Source organism: Strongylocentrotus purpuratus, unplaced genomic scaffold (genome assembly GCF_000002235.5).
Source record: "Strongylocentrotus purpuratus isolate Spur 01 unplaced genomic scaffold, Spur_5.0 spur5_scaffold_14, whole genome shotgun sequence".
Taxonomy (NCBI): domain Eukaryota; kingdom Metazoa; phylum Echinodermata; class Echinoidea; order Camarodonta; family Strongylocentrotidae; genus Strongylocentrotus; species Strongylocentrotus purpuratus.
In genome coordinates, this window is record NW_022145599.1 from 6,005,314 (window position 1) to 6,023,639 (window position 18,326).

The 18,326-nt window shown below is 35.2% G+C and overlaps 1 protein-coding gene across 6 annotated transcripts in view; it reads left to right on the plus strand.

The window, feature by feature from the left end:
- The window catches only part of LOC575000 (T-type calcium channel), a 114,585-nt gene that overhangs the window by 67,571 nt on the left and 28,688 nt on the right, over positions 1-18,326 (plus strand). For 5 of the 6 annotated variants that reach the window (XM_030984045.1, XM_030984047.1, XM_030984044.1 and 2 more), the window contains 11 exons: positions 59-191; positions 1,083-1,267; positions 1,851-2,056; positions 2,832-3,060; positions 9,740-9,868; positions 13,457-13,530; positions 13,937-14,060; positions 14,803-15,183; positions 15,609-15,737; positions 16,218-16,307; positions 16,828-17,110. In XM_030984045.1, coding sequence (XP_030839905.1) covers positions 59-191; positions 1,083-1,267; positions 1,851-2,056; positions 2,832-3,060; positions 9,740-9,868; positions 13,457-13,530; positions 13,937-14,060; positions 14,803-15,183; positions 15,609-15,737; positions 16,218-16,307; positions 16,828-17,110 — 1,963 coding nt within the window. The remainder of the gene's footprint in view (positions 1-58; positions 192-1,082; positions 1,268-1,850; positions 2,057-2,831; positions 3,061-9,739; positions 9,869-13,456; positions 13,531-13,936; positions 14,061-14,802; positions 15,184-15,608; positions 15,738-16,217; positions 16,308-16,827; positions 17,111-18,326) is intronic. The other variant, XM_030984046.1, reaches the window with a different exon arrangement.

The window sequence follows — 18,326 nt, forward strand, 5'->3', positions numbered from 1 at the left end:
GAGTTTTGTAATTACACCCCTTCATCCCATTTTCGTTCTCTCTGTCCAGCCCGAGCAGAAAGAAGGGAACACATCAGATAAAGAGGAGAGCGAGGATGAGGAAGGGGAGAATGAAGAGAATGAGAAGGAGGAGAAGAACATGGATGATATCAAGGATGAAGTCTTATCAGTTACATCAGATAAAGATAATGGTAAGTATTTAAATCTTTTAATGTATTGCGTGATAGAATATTAAATGAGAGAATTCAGAAGTTAATGGTTTAAATTAAAAAACCTGTTGAATCACTTAAAGGAATCGTTTAACAATATTAAATCTGAGATGCACGGCCCTACGTGTTATCAGTGTCTGTGATTTGGTGTAATATTGAAGCCCTAACAAAATTGTGCTTCAAAATGATCAAGAAGTGCCTCAAAAAAGTGAAAATCTTTGAGTGACCTGTTTTACCATACACATTTTACCCAATAGACTGTAGTGTAATGAAAACCATTAGGAAAATGCAAAATTAGATTTCGATTTTCAGTCATAAATATCTTGATAATCAGACATGCGATTGGCTTGTGAAAGTCATGGGATTGATGTTTGACCCCAAGGTTTATAATTATGATTGCAGCATGAGCTAAATCAAGGATTTTTTTAAAAAGGATCTGAGATAAAGTTACCGATCCCTTTAATATGTGATAAGGTATATTCAACCAAGTTGGACTTAAGTTCTCAATGCACTCACATTAAAAAGGGTATGCATAGAACCAACAAAATTGAAATTGATTTTTCAAACCTCTTGCTTTCTTTTGATTATTGTAATTATGTGCGTGATTAATTCTTAGTGCAAACGTATTAAAATGTTTATAGAATATAGAGTGAGTTATAAGAAGTACAGTGTAAAAATATAAGATGGAGTCACTTGATAATCTGGAATATGACATTTACAACAATTGTTAATGTTAAATATTACTGCTTGCTTAGGATACACCTTTTCATCTCAATCTATTTTTTTAGATATACATATACATGTACATAGAGTACTTCTTCAAATGCATTTAAACTCTAATCATTGAATTCACTTTATGTTCTCCTCCCACAGCAGGAAAACTAGCAATAACTGGTCCCGCTACCGATGGTGGTAGCCACCCCCTGAGTCCCCCTATCATTACCCATACCGCAGCCACGCCTCAAGGCTCCCCTAACGTTGATATGCAGAGAGCATTCAGGCCTGGTAGCTTCATTGATCATGATACACGATCATGGGATTCAGACTCTCAGTCATTGGTAAGTGTAGGAACAGAAACATTAGCTTTTAATAAATTAGGAATTCTCTCCTGATTGATATAGCAAGTCCCTCTTTTGAATTTTGCAAGGATTTAATTAGTGAAATTGTGTACAAGGAGTGACATAGGATATTATTGAGAAGAGAGTCACCGGAAACCCACATACAAAAAAAAATTCAATAGGAAAATGGTAATTGAATCATATCCTGATTTGATTTATAAAAATACCATTGACTTTAATATGTGATGAGACGTTCACTGAAAAAAGAAATTATTTTACCAAATTTGATACGCTTCAACAAACTAGTTAACAAAGTCCCAGTATATAAGTTGATGTTGTAAAATATAATTTGATGCTGTAAAATCATTTTAGGTAAAATAGCCCATTTGATTAAAGGAAGAAATGTGAACCTGAGTCATTGTTTGAATGGTTCCATAGTAAGCCTTCTGCCATTATCATGGAGCAGCGGTGTTAAAAACATAATGTTGGTATTTTACGACCCTACAATTAGCCTTACTGCTCATGCTTTCAAAACAAACATTCTCAACTGAAAAACACCTACATTGTTTCTATCTTCCACCAGTCATCACTCAAGATCAGAGGGTCACCTCGTCTCCCACGTAGCCCCAGTGCTAACAGCGTAAACAGCCACAACAGCCACAAGGGGGGAAGCATGAGGAGCAATTCACCCGAAGACCAGAAGCAAGGGGGGACTTTTCTCACCCCATATCAATTGGGCGATGAGCTGGGGCAGGATAATGATAGCCACTCTTCAGTCAGTATAAGCAGGTCAGTATAATAGTAATGTCAAATATTTAGGAGTGCTAAAGACAATAAGTACCATAGCACTTACAAACACAAATATATGAAAAGAGGACAAAAAATGTCTCACAGCAAGTAGATCACATAGATCAGTGGGGAAAAGGGTAAGTTTTGATGGCTCTTGAAGGTGGCAAGACAGGTAGTTTTCCTTATGGAAAGAGGGATGCTGTTCCAAGTCAGACTTCCAAGTCAATACAGCCTCTTCTACGCATGTACCTCACTTTCACTCTCTTTTTACACCTTCCAAATAGAATTATTGAAGGTCCATGTAAATGTATGTGCATAATCTTAAGGTACATGTATATCCCTCTTCTGAACCCATTGACTACTGAGTTCTCTTAATCCCATAGGCTTTGATGTAGGAGCCACCCGGTTACTGTATGCAGTGGGTTAACAGTGTTCTAATATTATCCATATTCTTATTGTTAAACGTTTCACCATTTTCATCCTCGTACTTGTCCTTACCTTTATTGCTATGTTGCTGTTCCTCTCATTCAGGTTCATATCTTGGCTATACCCTATCTTTATATCCATTTATAAAATCATATCCTCTGTATTATCTCTCTCCTCCCACTTGGCTCTTTATGTATACTTTCACTAGTCCTTGCATGTACTTATCCTTATACTTATTGTTACCCTTCTTGTACATCCGTATACTTTTCAAGCTACTAATCCTTGTAGTGATGCTTATACTTACCTTTTTCCATTCCATATCTTCTCTCATCCTCATGACTATATATAGAAGCTCCCTTCACGATGGTTCTCGCAATGGCTACCTACCTGACAGTGACAACAACGACAGCCGACGGACCTCCTACATCTCCTGCAATGGTGGGTCAGTAACGGCCATACCTCAGGCCGACACTCAGATACCGGTCGATGGTGTGGAGGATAATAAGGACCTCCAGACAGAAGGGACTGCGCCAACAACCTACAGCAATATAGAAGACCCTGATGCCATAGACGAAGCTGTAAGTACCTCAAGGACTGAAAGAACCTTATTGTCTTGCCAGATCTGATTATTTTTGGTTTTTAAGATGACATTTTAAGCCTGTTTGCTTCAACAGGGGATAGCATTAGGCTGTTATAAAATGCATTTAGGGATTTTCCTGGAAGTGTGTGTTATCGTGTTAGAATTTTTTTTTTTTTCATAGAATGATAACATGTATTGTTGTAAAAGCAATAAAATCTAATCTTGAAATTCTCAATGTTAGGAGAAACTAGAAAATGAGTATATCGCATACTGTATGTTGAAATAATTTTTTTTTGGTGTCATCATTTAACATATAAACTCTTTTGTTGATATGATTAAACCAATGCTGTCTAACTAAGATGTGAACACATTCCATGAATGTAAACGCATTTCCTTCATAACCGATTAATCTTACCTTACTTACCGGTAGTATAGGTGAATTTTCAGTTAGCTCCTACAGTGGAGCAGGATCCAAAACGCTTGCTCTTGTCAGCAGTGTTGCTGTTTTGAGGATTTGCACGTCAAAGAAGATGGCTGGAATGCCAATCGACACCTTGCTTTCTACTTCACTGTTCTCTCCCCCATTAACTTTCTGGCTGTTACAGCCTATCTTTTGCACAATAGTAGTAGTAGCAAACAGTCACTGTCGCACGGAGAAGGTAAACGCTGCTAGCATGGGCCCTCTCACTCTCTCTCTCTGTGCAGCAGTCTGGAAGCACGGAGAATCAACATCCAGAAACATTTGGCTGCAAATATTAACCTCTTCTCCTATCTTTACACTCTTCGAATTTAGCTCAATTACACTAGCATGACTTTTGAGTGGTAGTCTACAGTCTCTACTTCTTTGTTTGTATTTTTCTCCCAATTTTGTTACAAGAGAGTGTAATTCTTTCAAACAAGTATTGGTGTTGGAAGGATCATATTGTGTGAAATATGGCTTGTTCACCAGAAATAATTTTGCATGACATTACCACATCTCAATTCATGAGAACTTATTCCTTGTGTTATGCATCAAAGAAATATTCTGAAGTGCATGTATAGACCATGCATGAGAAGCATGAACTTTTTTAGTTTTCTGTGGTCTTGTATGCATGGCTAAGACACTGGTTTACTGCTCTAGCTTGTACTTTCTCATCATAAATTGGCCGTATCAGATATGTATGCATGTGCATCATACCCTCTACTCCTACCCCAGATTAAAAAATCTAACCACGATGAAAACATTAGTTTGGTAATAGTAGCATTTAATAACAGTGGGAGATATTCGTCAAATTAGGGAGCAATAAGTAGGTGATTCATTGCAAGAAATAAGAACACTCATAATACATTGTTAATTTCTTCCTTCTTTCAGCTTTTTGTAAATCTTGTTGATTTTTCTAATATATTTTGATTACTTTTTGCCATTAAATTTACCATTCAGGACCTTGTTTTATAAACGGTTGATATTAATCGCAACTATATACATAAGAGATATGATACTGCAAACTTGGGATTGATGTGGATCAATCACAACTCTTTATAAGATGGGGCCTTGGGATGTACTATTTCCTTGAAATTCATAAAGCAAAGGTCGAGGCATTCAAAGAAATGTCTGCTGGAATACATTGCTCTTGCTTTCTAGTAATCAACAAAACTATATGTATCTCTTCCCTTTATGATTTTATTGTCTCATTCTCCAATTTAACAAATTTCTGACATTTGTAGCCGTCCTTACATCTGAATATATTTTCTTTATTGTACAATTTTTGGACTTACTGTGAAGTTAGGCTAGCTCCTCATTGCAATCATGTCTTTGTTTTTTTTCTTGCGAATTGATGTTATCATGGCATCATTATCACTACCATTATTGGTCCCACAAGTATGATGTTCCTCATCATCATCATACACATGTCATCATCATTGTCGGCATCATCATAAGTATACCATCATCATCATCATCATCATCATCATCATCATCATTTTCATCAACATCAACATCAACATCATTGTCATCATCTTCACATCATCATATTATCATTAACATCATCATCATCATCATCATCATCATCATCATCATCATCATCATCATCATCATCATCATCAACATCATTGTCATCATCTTCACATCATCATATTATCATTGTCATCATCTTCACATCATCATCATCATCGTCATCATCATCATCATCATCATCATCATCATTATCACCATCATTATCATCATCATCATCATCATCATCTTCATCAACATCAACACCATCATCATCATCATCATCATCACCAACACCATCATCATCATCATCATCATCATCAACACCATCATCATCATCAACACCATTATCATCATCATCAACAACATCATCATCATCATCATCATCATCAACACCATCATCATCATCATCAACACCATCATCATCATCATTATCACCATCATTATCATCATCATCATCATCTTCATCAACATCAACATCAACATCAACATCATCATCATCATCATCACCAACACCATCATCATCATCATCATCAACACCATCATCATCATCATCATTATCATTATCAACACCATCATCATCATCATCATCATCAACACCATCATCATCATCATCATCATCAACACCATCATCATCATCATCATCATCATCATCAAAACCATCATCATCATTGTCACCATGATCATCCTCCTGTTCATCATCATCATCATCATTATCACCATCATCATCATCATCATCATCATCATCATCATCATCATCATCATCATCGTCATCATCATTGTCACCATGATCATCCTTCTGTTCATGTTGGCATCATCATTCTTTCACTTCATCCTGCTCTTGCTTCCATCCCATGACAGAAGTGCTCATGCCTTGGTTGGTTGCGGACGTGCCTTACTGGATGTTTCCGGGTAAATCCATACATGTCAATGTGCACCATTGCTAAAAATGTACAGTGTATATTTGTTCAGAGAGGAAGTTTCACCCAGTAGATTTGTGTCTCGGAAAAACTCTTTCTTCATACGATGTAATTAGGACAAAATTGATGGGGAGATAAGAATAACTCCCTGTAGACATCAAAATGCATTGAATTTAGAGACCTTTCATTATCCTTATAATCTTTTGGGAGAGAAAGTCACATGGCCTGGCCATACCCCTGTCGGAGAAGGCATTAATTGCAACAGAAATCTGTATTCTAAAAATGCAACAGAGAATCTTTGAGAGAAACTTCTTTTGTTTAGCCCACTAGTGGAGTGTGCGTGTGCTGTGCAAGATCGAACACCATATGTTTTCAAGAGATTAGATTTTTGTCAAGCTTTAGCAATAAATGTTGTCTGGATGATGCATGAAAGAATGCATGCTTCAAACTTCACCTCACTAGTGTGTACAGCATGTCATTCTCAATTAGTGTGCTGTGATAGCTAGCTACACTCTATAGCATTTTGTAAAATAGAATTTCACAAATATTTTTCATTTCTTTCTTAAAGTATACACTCATATCTTTTTTGAGATTGTTAAGTGTGGATGGATTTAAAGAATTCATGTTTAATTAAATTTAATGACTGGTATTTGGTTAAAGTTAGAATGAACAAATTTTAAAAATTTACTGGTATGGTCATCAGGTATCGAGATAGGTCTTCTAGTCAGTGGCTCTGTGGAATTTCTGCTTTTTCACAAAGAGTTCTATTATTGGAAAATAAGACCACTAAACACACAATGTTGTATTAAAGATATATGTATGTATATGTTTGTATTAAAAAGTTTTTTGTCTATAAATTCAGAGCATGACCAATTCAACTTTGACCTCTGGAAAAGAATTAGTTCATACATAAAAGAAAGTACTTTCCATTATCAACAGCAACCCTATCATTTATAAATAGAAAATAGAAAACTTGCACCAAGATTTTAATTAAGTTTAAAATCTATATGATTTCCTTATTACAGGTTACCGGTATTTTAAAAGACATATTACATCGAGAACCATGAGAGAATAACAACTTTTGTGTCAATTTCCATTTCTAATCTCAAGAGGGGGAATTAAAGGTGATAAAGAAATATGAAATTAAAATTCCTTAACAGAAGTAAAGGCCTCATAAGGCATTATTCATGGAGAGAAAAGCAAATTATAGATTGGTCTTTTTAGATTGGATGTCATACGATACAATCTATAGAAGCTTTAAGGCTTCATATTCATCTACATTTTTGCCCTAGAAAATAATTCTCCCCAAACCTTATTTCATACGTGACATCACATCACAAAACCTGCTCAATGTCGCCGGATGCTGCCCTTAATTCACTTCCTAGTATTTCAGTGATTTCTACTTTCAAACCTTTTCATTACTAAATCAATAGAAATCAAATCAAATTAACTTGTATCACATCAAAACTCTCCAAATTAAATCTCTTTTTAAGAACTTTTCAGACGTAGCTTCCAGCATAATACCTATGGATGACTTTACTTGCCCTCAGCATGTGTTTGATATTGATTTTTGAATATTTTTGTAATTATTTTGATTTTGTTTTGATTTCTATTATGGTTTCCTACTTGTGATTTCTAACATTGAAATTATTATTTGGACTGATGTATATGCTGAATCATTTGTACTAACATGTTGAAGTTGTTTGGCCGGATGATTATGTACCTGTTTTCTTCTTGCAGTGACAATGTAGATACAGACTCAATGTGTGACCTTTTATTGAGAGTCTTTGTTAGCAGATTGTAATAAAGAAAGTTTTAAATACATGCCCCACACCAATTTATTTTGCAGGTTTCTTTCCCCTTTTTATCAGCATTACTGAACTGGCCAAATCACCACTGACATGAATTCGAAGGCACAGAAGTAAATTTGTGCCGATCGAGTCTTACAGAAGTCAATTGAATCTATGCACATGCATCTTTGTTATATGATGTATTTAAAGATTATGTCATTTTGTATACTGATTGTGTGAAGAATATGAGGCTATTTTGCCTTTTCAGAAAGTAAAAACCCTAGTTGAATATGAATTGAAACGAAAGAAAAGAATAGGGTCTATACGGAGGGTATTATTGAAGTTATAGTATAGGTTTTCCCGCCCAATTTCATCAGAGTTGCATTCGAATTTTATGAATAAGCGTTCAAGTTCGAACGATTTTCGTCAACTCTCTGCTCTCATGGTTCATTTTCATTCTTTGAGCTTTCAATTTCGTTTTTGATCATTCCTTTTGAATTTTATTTCATTCAATTTAGAGAGAAATCCATTCAATTTAATGACGCGAAGTTGTCATTCAATTTCGCGCCAGCTGGATAGACGTTCAATTTCGTCCTTAATACCACTTTCAATTTCATTTATAGGCACACACCTTCGAACTTTGAAAGTTCGAATTAAATTAACATAAACAAGTTCTGTAGTTCTATGTAATTCTTACCGCAATATTGTCACATCATATTTACCCTTTTTCATTGTTTTTAATTATATAATTTCATTTTCATTTTAAAGTTTCATAATGTTTATTTTAATCATATTTTATATACCTAGCTGAGGTAGCTCTGTCCGTATTCGAGAAATTCATGTACGCTCCTTGAGCCACCGCCATATAGTCATGTATAAATGAATGTATGCGTATAATATGAAAGTGGAGTTATACGAGCTCTTGCTTTGAATACGGTTTGTCAGAGGAATGAGCTATTTCAATATAAGCCAAAGGTCCCATTTCAAGGTACATAAAGTTTGCATAATTTATTCAAAAAGATGCAGATTGCAAAGAACATATACATTAAACAAAAAAGACTTCCCAAATGCTATAAATGATTGCCTTTTCGTGAATTTGAATACCTTAACGTTCATCACGGCGGTGCAGGTGCGAATTTGAATGCATTAACTTGCTTTTTTAATTTGAACGCCCTTTTTACACGTTTATGTGAGAAAATCATGAAATCACATGCTTATACAATCAAATTGAATGAACTAATTAGCTTTTTGAATGTTGATCTCGGTAATCATTCAAATTCGCTCGAAATTGAATGATCGCATCGTTAAATCGGATGCAACTCTGATGAAATTGGGCGGGAAAACCTATATATGGGGATGTATGCCTGATTATATTTGTTAAGAGCCTGCATGTATATGTCTGGTAATACAGAATGCTAATCTTACAAGACTTAGAAAACCATGACCCGGGTTTGAATATTGTTTGTACATGTGACTGTTCAGAGTAGAATTTGCTCAATCTTTTATTAATAAACTTTGTAAAATATGATGGAAAACTATATGTCTTCTGATCTTCCAAATATACATTTTTCCAAGATATCTTTTACATAAAATTAGACCAAAAAAGAGTTTATTAATTTAATTTTTTTTTTGCATTTGATATTAATTTGATCATTGGGAGAAAGGGTGCACTTCTTCATGCATGTTATATAAATTGAATATTGCAGGAGCGTTCCATGCAGAAATTGTATCAGAAAGTAGTGCAGAAAAAAATACAATTGCATTTTTTATTTATTTGAAATGTTGCATGCTCATATTCATACTCAAAGATCAGGATCATAGCTTTCAGTTTATTTTATTTTCTCCACATATCATCTCCACAAAACCATCCATTCTCCATCACATTTTATTGATGACCACCCCCCCCCCTCCCCTCCCCTTCCCCCAAGAACGATAAGTGCCATTCATTCTGCCCATTCCAATCCTGCTGACTTGTTTTCCCCATTCATCACCATGTAGAGAAAGCGGAGAAATACTTCTCGGTGTAAAAACGGAAACGCAACGTGTGAAGAAAAGCATGATGATGAGGACATAGAGTATTATGATGACGATGATGATGATCTCGCTCAAAATTGCTGTTGTATTCGGGTAATTGATAGTTATATATCATCCAACTAGTATATTAGCATTATGGAGTATATCTGATGGAGGAATAGTCATTTCAATTTTTTTGATTAAACATGAAAAGTATAGAAGTTACATATTCCCATTTTATATAGTTAAAATGAAGTTTTTATCAATAGGGAGGTAACAGACCTTAAATATATTGCTGTAAATCATCCTGAAATACAAGTTAAATTCACCATGTCTTTACTTAACTGCCTTTTTACGTCAAAAAGACCTTATTTTTAATATTTTATTCTCAACCTAAAAACCATGAAATTATCAAGACAATCCAGGAAAGTTTGTACTTCATTTTTAGTGCAGAAGAAGGAAGATTTTGGAAAAGAGGGTTTTAACAACATATTTAATTTACTCGCCTTATGTCTTTCATAAAAACAAGTCACAATTATTTAAAAAAAATATTCGCTATTTGACACTTGCAAGGTTTTCGAGGTACTATATTTTGATAATGTCATTGTGAAGATCATATCACTGAAAAGTATTTGGACTATATTTACAAAAAATGAAAAGTGATTAGAGTCATTGATAGCTCCTTAGAACTGTCAGAGTTGTCAATGAGGGAAAACGATTTGTATGTTCATTTTCATAAGTTGAAAAACAAAAATTAGTTTAATTGATTTTCTTTATTACAGATATTATTTCTTTATTTTCTGAAATTCATCTAAATTATTTTCCCGTATTTTCATTGCTTTCATCCCATATTCCCGATTATGTCATTTCATGCATTTGGCATGTCAAAATCCTTGCTTGTTATTGAACGCTCCTGCCTCGAATGTTCCCCGAACCGTTCATCTGCCCTCCGCAAATTGGCATCTTCTCCATGGGTGAGTTCCATGCTCAGGGAGCATGAGTATACAGTGTACGGGGCCCTAGGCCCTGAACGTGTGCCATAGAATAGAGATCTCTCATAGCCATGTAACCTGCATGACCATCTCTGCTCTTTTTCTCATAAGTACTCCAAGTTCATGTGTATATATTCTCATGTTAATTGCATATATTATCATCATGGAGCAATATATGTATATACTTATATGTCAATATATATCTATCTGTTGTAAAAATATGTCTGTACAGGTAACTAAACTACAGTTGCATTATGTGCTAAGAAGATCTCTAACAATACTGTGCTATTGTATTTGTTCATATTATTGTTCCTGATCCCTATGTATCCATATTTTTTTCTTCACAGTTTTTTCTCTCCATATACTCTGCGTTATACTTAGCATTATTATATATCTACATTCTATGACTCTGTGTATCTGCAGTATCTATACCATGCATTGCAAAATCTCTTTCAACCAGAGAAGTATTGATGTATTCAGTACACATACTCTACTGTCGAAATTGTTATGGATAATATGTTTTGGTTGATACATTGGTATAACATTATCAGGAAAGTATACAAGAATACAGTTGAAGTATTTATAAACTAAAAGATGTTTAATTGAATAGAAATGTTTCCCCATGCAATAATATTGCACTACATGTACATCTAATTGCATGTGATTACCGGTTGGAAGCGATAATAAAAGTACAAAATTGTACAACCAGGATGTATACGTTTATTATAAAAAAGAAGAAAAGAATGGTGATTGATGGAATTGATTTCTTAATGTTAGATAATCATAGTCATTAACAAAAAAATTAATTGCAAAATTGAGTAAATTTTTTTGGTTGCAAGCTGCACATAGAAGAAAGTTTTGTAAAACCATCAAAATCATTAAAAAATGACTTGCAAAATTGAGTGAAAGTTTTATGATTGATTTAATTTCTGTACAAATAATCAATAGCCTATCTACTTCATATTTTTATAATAATATCTACATTTTCAATATTTCCACTTATTATTACATTTATCTGTATATTTAGTACAGCACATGTGTTATAATCGAGGCTCATCACATATTCATGTAATCTTATTTCACTTGAATTTTTACCTTTATGTTTCTGCAAAGGAAATGTTTTCCATTTCAGCCACACTGCTCCTAACCACATTCATTTATCTATCATTATGCAGATTTTTTTGTTTTTGTCACTTTCTAATGTCGTTGTCACTAACGTAACTTTTCTCCTATTTTTCTTAATTGTTTGTTACTGAAGTGGGAAGCATATTAATGACAGTCATCTCAAACTGTTATTGCTTTTTTCACTGAGTGCCTTATTTTTGTCCTTGTATGTCTATTTTGTAATAGCTGTGCTGAAACTGTCTGCTGAATACATATATGTATATATATCTAATACCGAGGTTAACTGGATCTACATGTCTTTTTTTCCCAATTCAGAGATACTTTTTTTATAAAAAGACTATTAGTATTACCAATGTGATATGGAGTGCCAGTTCTGTGCAGATGATTGCTACATACATTGAGATTTTACAATGTACAGGACCAGTTTAAAATATCAAAGTTTACCGAAATTAGGACTTGTTTCTGTAGTGAAAATAAAAGATGCATTTGTTTGTCAAGGAGTTTCCAGACTGTGAGAAAGATGTTTTCGAGTATTTTGCTTTAACATCCTCATATCAGGAATATGAGGATTAAGAAAAAAACTATCAGAAATTGGGAGCGTTGAAAAAAAAATTTGAGATGGGAAAGTACAGACTAAGAACCCTGGATCCAGGTGCCAAACAATCACTCCATTTTGTAGATTGATCATAATTAAACCAAGGCTTCTCTTTCGTGTTGTCTGTTGAAAGTCAGGATAGGGTCACATTATTTCAGTTGTTAAAGAGAGACAATACTTTCATATCTACTTTCTTGATATAGTCGTGATCTGTTAGGAGTGAATAGATAGTTTTTTCCTTCACATTCCCAGGCCTGTTGGGCAATACTTACTACTGATGGTAACTTTGCCATCAATAATAACTACCATGGCAACATCAGTCGAGAGCCAATCAAATTGAAGTTTCATGGAGGTTACCATTAATGGCAAAGTTACCATCAATTGTATGTTTTATTCAAGGGGTCTTTTATATATGTACTTATGTTATACAGTGTACTCATTTAGGGACAGGGATCGACTCACCATTTCATTGTAATACAACATTATATGTCACTTTGTCGACTCAACTTGTAGTTTTAGCCATTTCTATTATGTGATTCTTGTTAATATTACAAAGAATTTGCAATTCAAATAAATACCCTTTACTTTCTGTGATCTTCTATGTGAGTAAAACTGTGCATATATTTTAGTAAAAGCTGAATATCTAGGTGCTTGCCAAGAAGGCATTGACAGGGAATGTCCCTGCCTTATTAGCCAATTCTGCCAAGCATACAAAAAACAATTAGCTGTATAGATGTTGAATCTGTAGAAGAGTGATTCAAATGTTTATGCAGAAAAAAAGAGAAATATTGAGTGATTACCAGATTATAAATTGGTATTGAGTGTATCCTGTTGATTTTCTTCGTAATTGCAAAATTTCCAAAAAATGTGAATTTCACCAGTATATTATTCTTTTTTAACTGCTGGAAGTACTGGTAATCCTACTAAGTGTACATAATTAAACTCATGTATTTATTTGATGTTTTGATGCAGGATTGTGACTGTATAAAGTGGTGTCCGGAGCCAAAGGGATGCTTCAAAACAAGAATGGAGTACGCACTTTATCTCCTTTCACCAAGAAACAAGTAAGCTGATTTGATTGGTTTGGGAAAAATAAGTCAAAATTACTCAAGATTATTATAACTCTGCATTTTGAGAAAATATTGTAAAAAGGAAGACAAAGAGATAAAAGGAAAAAAAGAAAAAAGAACAGGGGGGGGGGGGGCAAAACAAAGGAGGAGGAGGTGGAGGAGGAAGAGAATAGGATGGAGGAGCAGGTGGGGAGAGTAGAGGGTTTAAGATGGGAGTAGAGTAGAGGGTTTAAAGGTAGGTAGAGGGTACAAAAAGGAAATATAAGTGGAATTATACAAAGAAGAATAAGGGGCTGGTCGCATGCGCAGAAAGAAGAACTGTCAAATGATAATTAAAACCGTGAAATATTTATTTTCAAATGATAACTGATGTGGTGAAAATGTCATCATCTTTGTATAGGGCAAGGAGGAAATTACAGCACCTGATTGCTCAGAAGTGGTTTGATTACGGCATCCTCCTCATCATCTTTCTCAACTGCATCACGTTAGCGATGGAGAGACCAGCCATAGAGGAAGACAGTCTGGTAAGAGCTGACCCCACCCCCATAACCATCATGTCTAGCTCTTCTACAACATTGTATTAATATTTATAATTGTAAAACATAAGTAATGGATTCATGACACCATGGCTCCCATTATTACAGACTTGAGTACAGGAGTTGAAATACTTGAAATGACTATGTTATCTATGAATGTAGTTAATTACATTAACCACTTTTATTAATGGAAAAACTATTCTAATGATCATCCTGTGAATGACAAACTATCAAATTTCACGTGGCAAAATGATCCGTTGAGAGCAAGAAAAGCATATACTCATATGCTTTGAAAGAGAATGCTTTATCACCCTTCTGTGAAGTTATTCATAATGTATTGGAGACTTTCATAGATGTGTATATGTCATTAATGATGTAACATGTAGCCTCAATATTCTGTAGTTCAGTCTTCAGTTGGTTAAAGGGTTTAAGAATAAACACCGTTCAGGCTGTGAGACCTACAAGCATTGTATCAAGTACCTGTACCATTGAAATAGGAAGCTACTGTATAACTCTGATGAATCATGAGGAGGGACCCGCTTCACAAAGCCTTTTTTCAATGACAAATGACAAAAATTAGTTACAAATCTGCTGATAACCAATCAGAAGCAAGGATTTCAGTAACTTATAACAAAAGCTTGTCATTTGTCACTGATGTCAAGTTTTGTGAAACAGGGCCTAGGTCTTTAGATGATATTCTAACAACTCTCTTTTAATGTTGCTTCTACAGGAGAGGAAGTTTCTGACCATGTCCAACTACATCTTCATGGGTATCTTCACCCTGGAGATGCTGGTCAAGGTCCTTGCCAAAGGATTCCTTTTCGGCACCCATGCCTACCTCCACAGTGGTTGGAACGTGATGGATGGCAGTCTGGTCATCGTGTCGTGGATCGACCTCCTCATCACCGCCGTGTCATCCAGCAGTCCAGAGATCTTCTCCATCTTGCGCGTGTTCAGGCTGCTGAGGACTCTAAGACCTCTTAGGGTTATTAGTCGTGCCCCGGGTTTGAAGCTGGTGGTGCAGACGCTCCTCTCCTCTCTCAGGCCCATTGGTAACATTGTTATCATCTGCTGCACCTTCTTCATCATCTTTGGAATCCTAGGCATCCAGGTAAGAGGTCAAGGAGCAAAGGTCACAGATCAAATATCCAGGATTGGATGCTGAACATTTGCAATGTCTCATTTGACATTTCTCGTAAAGCCCCACTGCTCTACTTATACCTACTTGTGCCCTCTATCGCATACAATGCCTAATTGGTGACCATTGATCCCCATGGTCCCCTTTTTCTTATGTTAATTGAGAGCTGATTTGATGAGATAACCACCCGTCAGTGACCATGCAGGAAGGTCTAATCCCTCCTGGCCAAACTAGTACAGATAGGCTTTAAGATATATTAGGATGTTCCATATTGGTCAGTAATGCTCTCTTTTGCAAGTTACTGGTGTATTGCTGAATGATGATTTGTATGATAATCACAAAGTTAATTCATAGATAATCATGGATTTGTTTCCCCCTCTGAATTTTCTCGCACCTAGTTGTTCAAGGGCCAGTTCTACTACTGCTCTGGTTCTAATGTACGTCACATCAAGAACAGGACCCAGTGTGAGTCCAACCCCGAGAATGAGTGGATCAACCAACAGTACAACTTTGACAACTTAGCTCAGGTACTATTCTTTGTCTGATCACAATGACTAAGAGTAAATTTTAGTGGCAATAACAAATTTAACAAGTTAGTTTACTTTATGCTCTATAAAAAGAAAACCGCTCAATTGAGCTGTTTCAGTTATATATTGAATCACAAAAAACAAAACCAAACACAGAAATGAGTAAATGCATTTAATCAAATCATGTATGTTAGATAAACTCTGACATTATCTGTATATATAAGTATTATAATAATATATCTGTAAAGCGCTTAGGCACATCGTTGGATCGATGTATTGAGCGCTATATAAAAAACTGAATATTATTATTACTATTATTATTAATTTGAGATATATGTATTTATCGCTAGACTGATATGATTGAGTTATATAGTTGTTCAATCTTTTGGTTCTCTAGTAACCAACACCTCTACAGAACCAACCTGACTCATATTTCCCTGTTCAATTGTTAAGTGAATTAAATGCTCTTTTTCTTTCCAGGCTTTGGTAGCACTGTTTGTCCTTGCCTCCAAGGATGGATGGGTAGACATCATGTATAATGGTATAGATGCAGTTGGTATCGATCAGCAGGTAAGGAAACCATTAATGACTTATCTTTTTTCTCTCATCAATTTAATCTACTACCCTTCTTACCCAACATTCTGGGATGAAACATTGAATTCTCCTAGCCTTCATCCATTTGCTCCAGTCCCTAAAATTCACATTAATGTTGTGTAGCAGTGTAAGATGTTTTCTGTGTCCTTTTTTTGCATTTTTTTTAAATTGGAAACTCTGTTTTGAAATATGTGATTTTTAGAACATTGACAGCAATTGCATAAGTGACAATACTATAATATCCTTCTTTTTGCTTGCCTGGTGGAAAAAATGGTGTATCCTCTTTTGGCAAATTTTAAAATCTTACATATAGGGTTTTCCCATGTCTGCAAATATGTGAAAACACTTGGGCTTCATAGAAATTTCAGCAATCTTTATTATCAACAAATGTGGTCTGACAGCCTCCACAGAAATTGGTCTTGTGACACATCACTTCATACATGTAAATATGTTTGTATGAGTTAAGCTGTAATATGAATTTGTATTTGACTTTCAGCCCCAGAGAGATCACAACGAATGGCTCATTCTCTACTTCATCTCTTTCCTGCTTATCGTTGGTTTCTTCGTTCTCAACATGTTCGTGGGTGTCGTTGTCGAGAACTTCCACAAATGCCGGGAGGAGCAGGCAGCCGAGGAGCTGGTCCAGCGGATTGAGAAGCGACAGCTGAAGCTCCAGAAAGCCAGGCAAAGTAAGGCTGCTTCTTCAGGGTATACCATTTACGTGGATCCCAGTGAGCTCTCGAACTTGACCCCAGAAGAGAGGGCTAATTGTCAGATTGGTTTGTACAAGATTCAAGATCGCTAATGCGGATCATACTTTTGGAATCACCGATCAGCTATATATTCACATCCCCATGCGAAACCCATGCAAAACCACCATTCATCATCCAGCTGCCATTTATAAAGCAACATTATAGAATTGGGAAAGATTTCATTTTAGAGGTCAAGGTTCATGACCTTGTAGGTTGAGGGGTCATAAACAACTCAGGTTCATATTGGTCATCATCTAGGAGTCATGGGTCAGGTCAATTAAAGTTCATCACCGGAAGGATATCCATATCAAGTTCAAAGGTCACTGCGAGGTTTAAATGTACCCCTATAAATATTTTCTTCAGATAAAAGTGTTCCATCCTACGAGTGAAATACATAATTATAAAAGAAAGGACACTTCCAAATTCATAGTATGCGGGTTACAGAGAAAAAAAATCTAAATGGGTTTTACTGGTCTGACTTGCTACCTCATATGATGTTATGATGATATGTAGGGAATGGTTTTTAGTAGACAACGGTATTGACGGAACTCATTTTAATATGTGTTGGGTTGTATGGTTTGCAAGCTCATTTGTATATTGCTCTATTAATTATGTCATACACTACCAAACCAAACACATTTGATGCTTCATCAGTGCCATGGTGGAGGTGTATTTATCTTTATATTGGTGACACTTTAATATGAAGGAATCTAGAAATGTACTTCTTTTCAGCACTTTATATACCAACTACAATTTAATTTGGAGTTCTGTCAATGAAATTAAAAAACTCAAGAATCCTTTAAAAGTTCATTCTTCATTGTTCATGAAGCCAAATGTGGTTTTCTTTGGCTAGTAAAAAGTAAAATGCATACAAATTCGGGGGATCCTCCCGGAAACCACATTCACTCAAAAGAATCATGAAAGATATTCACATTTGGTAATGATGTGCTCATCCAGCTTAATTTCCTTGGTTCTAACTATCAACATTAACAAATCGTTTAACTGTTAATCAGAGACATGTAGTACTATTTTTTAAGCATCAATATAGATTTGATAGAATGCTGTAAGAATATTAGTTTTCCTTATAAATCAAAACTCAAGACTCCCTTCATTACACTCCCATAATCAGTTTGGTGAAGAAATACCAAGAGGCAATAATACATAATTATTTCTTTCTAAATTTCATATTTAGTGCTGTTCAAATCCTACCCTGTCCCTGCCCATTCAGTGCCAATATATTGCC